Below are 9,097 nucleotides of genomic sequence, written 5' to 3' on the forward strand. Positions count from 1 at the left end.
CAATGCAGTAAAGTATGTTTAATATGGTTGCTGGATTTAGCATGCATGGCATTATAAAGCAGTTAGTTCTGGTCCTCAAAATTGATCGGTTGCTCATTCCATGGCATTTAATTCAACAGCACTTGAGCTTTTTATGGTTTGTATCACTTTGCTCATCACGGTTCGGTACCCCTTTTCCACATACATGGTTCTGGTTCCTGGCCAGTGTCTATTTCCACTGCAGAAAAGAAAGTTCTGGGCCGGAAAGATCGATTTAACTTCAGCCCTAAAAACTTGATGGACTGGAACCCCAGAACTAGTGATGTAGGGGGAAGGGGGCAGAGAAAAGCAGCACATTTGTGAATAATTTGTGATTTCCTAATTGTTGTGCTAACATCTCTAGGGAGAACATCGTAAAAACATGCAAAATGTCAGTTGGAGGAAACGTGCACTGTTTAGAGAGCTCACAAAAGGAAAAAAGTAATGTCTAATGCTGGTTTCAATCGGACAACCTAGCAAACTGGCGCCTATTGTCTCGTGGGCAGTGCGCTGACATATAGTGCCACTGCGCTTCGGGCGTCCCAAGTTTGAGTCCTGGTTTGGGGACCTATCCCGATCCCAAGCCCCCCACCCCACCACCCACTTTCCTGTCTTCCACATAGGACTACAAGCACCAAAAAAAAGAACCCAACAAATGTGGAAGACAAGTGGACAAAACAATAAAATTGTTTTGGACTGTGTACTTGAACACTGACCTGCAACACACAGACGTAAAAAACACATAGCAACGAAACCAGTTACGTCACTGCCTATTTCTTAAGTCTGTGGAACCTCGTGGACGGTTCTCAGTAGGCTCCAGTGCACCCAGCTGAGAACTGGCTGAGAGCCAGGATTGGCACAGGAACGTGAACCATGTCAGTGAAAAAGGGGTAAGAGTGTCGAGCAAAGTTGTGTGATTTTCCCTAGAGCAGGGGGAGCCAATTCTGTTCCTGAAGGCCTACCTTCCTGCAGACTTCAGATATAACCCTGCTCCAACTCACCTGCCTGTAATGTTCAAGTAATCCACCTTGATTAGCTGGTTCAGGTATTTGATTAAATTTGGAGCTAAACTCTGTAGGATGGTAGCCCTTCAGGAGCAGGGTTGGCTACCCTTGACCATTGGTAACCAATAAGGTCATTGGTCACATCTCCATCTTCCAGAGTTTTGGGAAAATGTTTAAGGGTGTATTTTCAGTGCTTTGAGGACCGAACCTTCAATACTGAATCATACACTTCTGAAAGAGGGGTGGTAACAACAAATCTTACCGAAATAGGCAACCCAAGACTCTGGATTCTGATGCCAAGTTCATACGGTGACTCACAGCTGTACTGGTCTGCAAGGTGCTTCAGGAAGTCAGCAAGGTCAACTCTAGGCGTCTTGCTTTTTCTCCTGAACATTCGGAGACTCTAAAACAAGCAGAAAACCATAACGTTCAATGAGTGAGAGTGAGTCATGTCAAAGTGGATGTACTCCTCCTCTCGGGTATGTTGCAGGATGGTCAAATACGCAGCCAGTCCCAACCAGACTCACCCTAAGAATATCCACTGTCGCAATCTGATGTACATCATCATCTTTAGTATTTGCATCTATTCTGAACATTCGGTGAATAAGAGGGATCTTGCAGAGAGGGCCCAGATGGAGTTCTTCAAAGCGTTTCTTGTTCTTCAGGTTGGCCAAAGCCTGTCCCAATTCGTAAATCGTGCATATAGAGGAAACCGCTTCCACTGACTGATTTAGAAAGAAACACAAGTTTGTGAAGACACCATTTCAAACCTGTCAATCAGATCATAAACCTACACCAGGAGGTTGTTCGAGACCATGTACCTCAATATACATATTGATCTCCTTGATGCTGCGCTGAAGTTCCTGCACTGCAGGCAGATGCCGACGAGCGTCAATATTCATATCTTTCAACAAGTTGGACACTTGTAGAAGTGAACAAACTCTGCTGACCACCTTCACAATAACACAAAATTTAGATATTTTGACATTGTGATGAGCAAAAAATTGTTCTGGTTTGTTATTTTACAAGACACAGACCCTCTCGATGGTGACAAGCTCTCCTTCGGCTGCAAGGGCTCTCATGACGTCCTCTACCAAACAGTTCACATCCTTTGAGCTCATGGCCTTTCTCCGTCTCCCAACATTGTCTTCATCTTCCAGCAAGGCTTCTGCTGCCCTCATGTTAGCACCATGGACCTCTCTCACTTGGCTGTAGTAGGACTCATTGAAGACAGGCCCCCTTCCCTCCTTCAACTTCTTCTCCCCAGCTTTGGACAGCATAGTACCAAGAACTGGGAAGTCACTAGTGGACAGATTACTAGGGGTTTCCATGGGTGGGACGGTTAAACTTTGAAACCGAAGCAAAGGGGATCCTGCCTTGGACCGGACCACTTGTTCATTTACCGCAACGGGCATGGGCTGAACCTTCTTTACTTCCTCAACAATCTTCTTTTGTGCTGCTACAAGAATAAAGTGGATAAGGTGTTTTTTTTTTTAAGATTTAAGAACATGGAATAATGTATTAACTTTAAAAACAAAAAAAGGATATTCTCTTACTTTCAATGCACTTTGCTCCTGCTGGTTTATTTTTTACAAGACAAGAGGAAGAAAGTGGTTTAGCTGTATGACTGTCATACAATGACATGTAGAGATCTAATGGAAGTGCCGACCCAAAGAGGAGGAAGAAGCCATTCTGCAATTCAATAATGGAATGGCTTGCAGCTGGATACTTTTTTATAACTTCTTTAACTTTATCCATCAGTTCCTCTTGTGTCATTTCACTACCTCTTTGAGCAAATTCAGCTCCAAAACTAACTACAGGGCTTGTTGGGTTCGCAGGTGTCGAGTCATTGTTCACTCTTGGTAGGTGTGCAGGTGTTGGGACTGCAGGTGCTGCTCTGTGACTCTTGTGGAAGATTCTCTCTTTCTCCACCAATAGCTCATCGCTCAGAGAATCAATGAAGGAGGCGACTGTTTTGAAACCAAACTCTGACACAGCGAGGTTACGCCGATACTTTTGATTGAAAAACATAGAAAACTTCCTAAGAGGAAGGCCTGTGGGATGGTCCTTAACCAGCTCCACAACGTCTTTAAAAACCCCATCAACATGCACGGGTGGTGCTGAGAAAAGCATAAATAACAAATGAGGACCACATGAGAGTGAATGACAGAACTATTATATTGCATCATAAGCAACAAATCATTACCTGTATGGGTCGAAGCTTCAGGCTTTGCAATCCTGTAGAAAATTTGGCCATTTTCCACACACAGCTCTTGGTCGAGAGAGTCAATGAAATCTGCTATTGAGGAGAACCCAAGTTCTTTCTTTCTCAGAGGCCTCCCATATTCGCTATTATAAAATACTGCTATTTTTGAAAGAGGAATGCCTTCCTGGTGGCTTTTTACCAAATCCACAACATCTCTGCATCTCTTTTCAAAGTCTTCACCTGTAAAAAAAAAAAATGTGACATGAAAAGTGAATTGGAAGTAGGCTTTCCTGACAGTATAACAAGTGATTCACTACTTTCAATCCTACTCAGGTTAACATTAGACTACTTTTAATCTGTTTCTCAAAAATGCCGTTTCCTTGTGTAATGTCCTTCAAAACAGGAATCCACTACTTCTGTTTGTATTACAGGGCTGCGTTTGAGAAATCCTTTACAAAACAGCTATTTCTTAGTTACATTAATGGAAAAAATGAATCTAGAAGTCACACTGTAAAATCAAAATTTGATCACTTTCTTACGAATTGCGTTCTTAGGAGCGTCATCCATTTTTACATCTGTAAAAACAGTACAAACATTACTCAGAGTAGAATTTGTTTAGACCTAAATAAATAATCATTTGGCAATTATCTTCAAAAAATGTTATGAATATCAAGTTCCTCAGAGACAAAGTCAGCAATGATACAAAAAAAGCATAAATCCAATACATTTTTGTTTCTCTCCAAAAGATAAATGATCATTGACATCAAACTTTGCCTTAAGTGATGAAAATCAATTCTTAAAACACAGCAAAGAATGGCTTGGGATGATAATTAATGCCTAATATATTGTATATTAGAGTCAAAGTTATAAATATAATAAATTAATCAGGAAAAACAATGCGTTTTCAAAACCGGATTCTCTAAATAACTACATACAGATTACATAATTTCTCAGTACTTAATAATGCACCTCACAGAAACACAGTTTATAATTTATGACCAAATACAACTGGTAACACTTTACAGTAAGGTCACATTAGATAATTCATTAGATAGATGTTGACATTAGATAATGCATTAACATGACATGAACTAACAAGCATTTATCAATCTTTGTTGATGTCAGTTGACAGAAATACAATTTTCTTTTAGTTTACAATCTATTAAGAATGTTAACATACAATGTTTGGTTTTAAAAATGTATTCGTAAATGTTGAAATTAAGATTAATAAATGCAGTTTGTTTGGTTTTAGTAGTTAACTAATGTTAACAAATAAAGCCAAGTTCTACAATATAAACCTCTTGAAATCCACTAAACAGAATGGAATATAAACAGACTGACAAACATTTGAAAATGATTATTTAAATTATAGCATAGGTCTTACCCTGTGTTTGTACTCTGTGAATGCCTGTCCAAACTGAATGACTAATTTAGTGTGTGCTGTTTTATACTAGTCTCTCCCTTCGTCATAAATATGCACTGCATCATGAGAAACAAAACTGAAAGTCATGCAAATGCCTTCAGTATTACTCTCATTTCTAGAAAGCAAAGCAACCATTATCTGTCTGAAGAAGATCCTACCTGTTTGAACAGAGACCGCTAGAAATGCTTAAAATGCTGTAAGACTTCATATCAACACAGTGAGCATGTGATGTGTTTGTGTGGAATGATTGAGGATGGCATGAGCCACAGGCTTAGGTTTCGTTTTCCTGTATGCACTCGCTCTCTCTCTCAGCTGATCTAATTCTCTCTGTGTTCTGAGAGAAGTCATGTGACTCAGCGTTCGGTTCAGTTTCCAGCTGGAGCCTGAGATAACATACGCTGTTACATTTCCTGAAACATGATACTTAACTGGCTTGCCAATTAAAGGGATAAGAAGGAAAATAAAATCAAAAGACTGTTGATCAACTACGAACTAACTGCAAATTCTTAGTAAGAACATTGTATGCTTAATCTGACTCAATTTGCAGCTGTTGAGAAAATAAAAACACTTCTAAAATGCATTTCCCATATTGTTTTAAATGGTTATTTTTGTTGTTTAACAGATTCTTTTATTCACAGCAACTTGCCGTTAGTGGTCATTCAATCAGGGTTTTTTGGGATGCCAATGACAAAAGCTGATACAATATATTGAGTTATATGATTATATAAACACATAATTTAGTGATAAAAAATTAGATACAAGTCCATAATAAGACAAGAATAATTTATGTTAAATCACTTAATCACTAAATATTTAAAGGAGTAGTTCGGCCATAAATTAAAATGTGCTGAAAATGTTCTCACCCTCAGGCCATCCAGATTGTTTCTTCATCAGATTTAGAGAAATGTAGCATTACATCATTTGCTCACCAATCGAATGAGAGCTCAAACAGCTGATAAAAACATCACAATTATCCACATGTAATCCACACCACTCGTCCATCAGTTAATGTCCTGTGAAGCAAAAAGCTTCGTGGTTCTAAGAAACAAATCCACCATTAAGACGTTTTAAAGGGGTCATATGATGCGATTTCAATGTTTCCTTTCTCTTTGGAGTGTTACAAGCTCTTGGTGCATAAAGAAGATCTGTAAAGTTGCAAAGACGTTGAGAGCTGTCTTGGACTGTTTTGGCTTGTAAACGGTGCTTGATCGGAGCAGATTTCTCTCCTGATTCAGACCAGACGACCTTTTCACTGGAAGAAGCGTTATTATGGATTATGGACTCATTTTAGTTAAAAACGTCTTAATGATGGAGTTGTTTCTAACAAACATGCAGCTTTTGTCTTCTCCAGATGTTAAGTGATGGACTGGAGTGCTGTGGATTACTTGTGGATTATTGTGATGTTTTTATCAGCTGTTTGAACTCTCATTCTGACGGCACCCATTCACTGCTGAGCATCCATTGGTGAGCTACATTACATCATTTACATACGTTGCTAGTTCCTGTGGTGCGAACACGCCAAAAAGCGGGAACTTCTGCCAACAGTTCTATTTTCAACAAATTTACATTTTTGGGAGAACTATTTCTTTAAATATTCACTGAAAATAATAATTGTTACTATAAACGTATCCTCCTTATCTTGTGTTGAATGGTTTTGGTTCATGAATTGTCCCACGGGGGTCAATTTTTTGTTTACCAGTCCAGATCCCTATAGTGTCAGCCACATATAAACAATCAAGGAAATTAAAGCAATGCTTTCAGTTCATACCTTGAAACATGGGAAGCTGTAGAGTCCTGCGAACAGGGTTTACAGATTTGATTATGTTTTTATTGTGAATCCTTTCCACACGCACTTGGTCACTGAGCTCTTCAAAAAGCTCCTGAAGGCCTTCCAAACCAAAACTGCTTAAAGGTCCAAACCTCTTGCCGTAGACCCTCCTGTACATAAAGATTAACCCGGACACTTCGATTCCTTCCGGAAAGCTCTGTATTAAGTTGACAACCTCCTCTTTCAGTGTTTGCAATGAGGGGCCTGATAAACAACATGCAATTGTAAACGGCAAAACTGGAAAAAAAATTAGATTTCTTTTCCATGCATATTCTGGCACACAAAATTATCATTATTTTAAAATATTTCTTATGTCAAATGATTGTTTTCCTGCCACAAACTAGAGTAAGTGCTATAAAAACTGTATGTAAACTGAGCTGTAAAGGCCACCAAATAGAAAAGAAATGCACAATACTTTGGTCTGTTGCTGATGTCGAGGGTAGTGCTTCATCCGGGGCCCTTGACCTCACCAGGGGCCCTTGCTGTCTCTGAGGGCCACTGCTCATTCCCCGTTTATTTGCCATCATCTTCTGATCTTTTTCTACTCATTTAAAACCAGATATTCTCCAGGTATAAAATTCACTGAGAGTTTAAACAAAAACATTTCAGTTCAGGTGTTTTGCAGTTGCCTCAGAAAAGCTACCTGCCATCTCGGATTTAAAATCATCTCCAATGAGGATTTATCATTTGATTCATAAAACAGATCAGAAACTTCTTCAAGCGATTCCCTGTTGATCTGAATCTCTAATAGCAGGGTTTCGTGACACTGAACCGGATTCAATGTAAAGCGATATTTTAAATCATTGAATTGTGGTTTTTACATTTCTGTCAGAGGGGAAAGTGCATCGAAATAATAGTAATTAGTACTACTTAAAGTTGCAGCCTTCTAAAAAAAAGACAACACTATGTAGTTAAATTGCTTAAAAATTACTTTTGCAGCTAAAATAGGTACCTTAAGAAACATCGCACCCGTTTTATCTTAAATTATATATAAAATATCTAATAACGCAAAATAGCGGCTACAGTCTGTTTTCTTGTCGTATATTATAGCTACTTGACCGCCAAACATGTGAATGAGCCTGACTCCGGATTTATTCCCTCGCAGAGCCGCAACCATAGCGCGACTTTCTAGGCTGCTTCTTCTTTGGTTCCGCACCGTTGTAGTTTCGCGTTAGCGGAGCGCCACCGCCCTCTAGTGTTGTGGAGAAGTATCGTTCCTGTTTACATTTACGAGCTTCGCAAAAATGTGACCCTGGACCACAAAACCAGTCTTCTTAAGTGTCAATTTTTCGAAATTGAGATTTATACATCATCCGAAATTGTAAATTGATTTTTGGCATAAAAGAAAAATCAATAATTTTGACCCATACAATGTATTTTTGGATATTGCTACAAATATACCCCAGCGACTTAACACTGCTTTTGTGCTCCATGGTCACAAATATGAAAGCTGATAATACATGTCCCATATATGTACTGTATGTATAAACAGTGTTGGGTGCAATGCATTACTAAGTAATTCATTTCTGTGATTTAATTGCTTTTCCCTTGAAAAAAGTAACGCAAGATAATTGTAATTTAACTACAGTTACAGTTACGTCTGATGTAATGGCATTAAATATAGACTATAGAACAATACTACATCAAGCAATAGTGGATTTAACATCTAATGTTAAAATAATTGTTTTTCTCCCTTTAAATACTTGAGTCAGTTCAAGAATAATTGATGTAATTTTATATTATTTATTTTAACGAATTAAAAGAGAAGTTTCATACCCATTCTTGTATTGCTCAACTGGTCAAGGTTGATATAGCATTTAGAATGTAGTTAGCAATAAGTAATGCAATACCTAGAGAGAGTAATTAGTAGGCTACTAATTACACTGTTGAAGATATAATAAACTTTTTTAGAGTAAATTAACAACTCTGTGTATAAACTATGCATTTATTAGACGTACAAATAAAAATGCATGCAACAAAAGCTTAAAAATGAATTTAAATGATATATGAATATAATCTAATTGATTATTATATACCGGTATTATATTATTAGTATATATTATATAACGTAGTAATTACTCCTCCGTATTACAGTGGTACTTATAGTGCATAAACATTTTTTCAACATTATTTTGTTATAAAAACAGTGATATATAGGCCTATATGAAGAGTTCGTTTGCAAAAAACCGATAAACGCCACTTTCAAAAAAAATGAGCTGATTGCCCTGCATTATTCTCCACATTATAGCCCAATCTGAACCTTAAACACGTTTAGTCAAAAAAAAAAAAAGCCGATTTTGTCCACTTTCAAGGCATCGCGAGTTCACGTTTTACTGCAGAAGCCGACAAGCGCCTTGTTGTTTTTTAAAGGGGTCATATGATGCTGCTAAAAAGAACATTATTTTGTGTATTTGGTGTAATGAAATGTGTTTATGCGGTTTAAAGTTAAAAAAACACATTATTTTCCACATACTGTACATTATTGTTTCTCCTCTATGCCCCGCCTTTTTGAAACGCGTCGATTTTTACAAAGCTCATCGGTCTGAAAAAGCGAGGTGTACTGTGATTGGCCAGCTATCCAGAGCGTTGTGATTGGCCGAATACCTCAAGCGCGTGAC

General features: G+C 38.2%; 1 protein-coding gene across 1 annotated transcript in view; it reads right to left on the bottom strand.

The window, feature by feature from the left end:
• The window catches only part of LOC107720215 (uncharacterized), a 63,937-nt gene extending 56,796 nt beyond the window's left edge, over positions 1-7,141 (bottom strand). The window contains exons 1-10 of the mRNA XM_016527853.1: positions 6,895-7,141; positions 6,420-6,683; positions 4,613-4,636; positions 3,768-3,803; positions 3,229-3,468; positions 2,579-3,142; positions 2,060-2,481; positions 1,844-1,975; positions 1,550-1,747; positions 1,285-1,425 (exon numbers count right to left, since the gene is read on the bottom strand). Of these exons, the coding sequence (XP_016383339.1) occupies positions 1,285-1,425; positions 1,550-1,747; positions 1,844-1,975; positions 2,060-2,481; positions 2,579-3,142; positions 3,229-3,468; positions 3,768-3,803; positions 4,613-4,636; positions 6,420-6,683; positions 6,895-7,006 (2,133 nt within the window). The 5' untranslated portion in view covers positions 7,007-7,141. The remainder of the gene's footprint in view (positions 1-1,284; positions 1,426-1,549; positions 1,748-1,843; positions 1,976-2,059; positions 2,482-2,578; positions 3,143-3,228; positions 3,469-3,767; positions 3,804-4,612; positions 4,637-6,419; positions 6,684-6,894) is intronic.
• Between the last annotated feature and the right edge of the window lie 1,956 nt (positions 7,142-9,097).

The sequence above is a fragment of the Sinocyclocheilus rhinocerous genome, unplaced genomic scaffold (genome assembly GCF_001515625.1).
Source record: "Sinocyclocheilus rhinocerous isolate Xijiao unplaced genomic scaffold, SAMN03320098_v1.1 scaffold792, whole genome shotgun sequence".
Lineage (NCBI taxonomy): Eukaryota > Metazoa > Chordata > Actinopteri > Cypriniformes > Cyprinidae > Sinocyclocheilus > Sinocyclocheilus rhinocerous.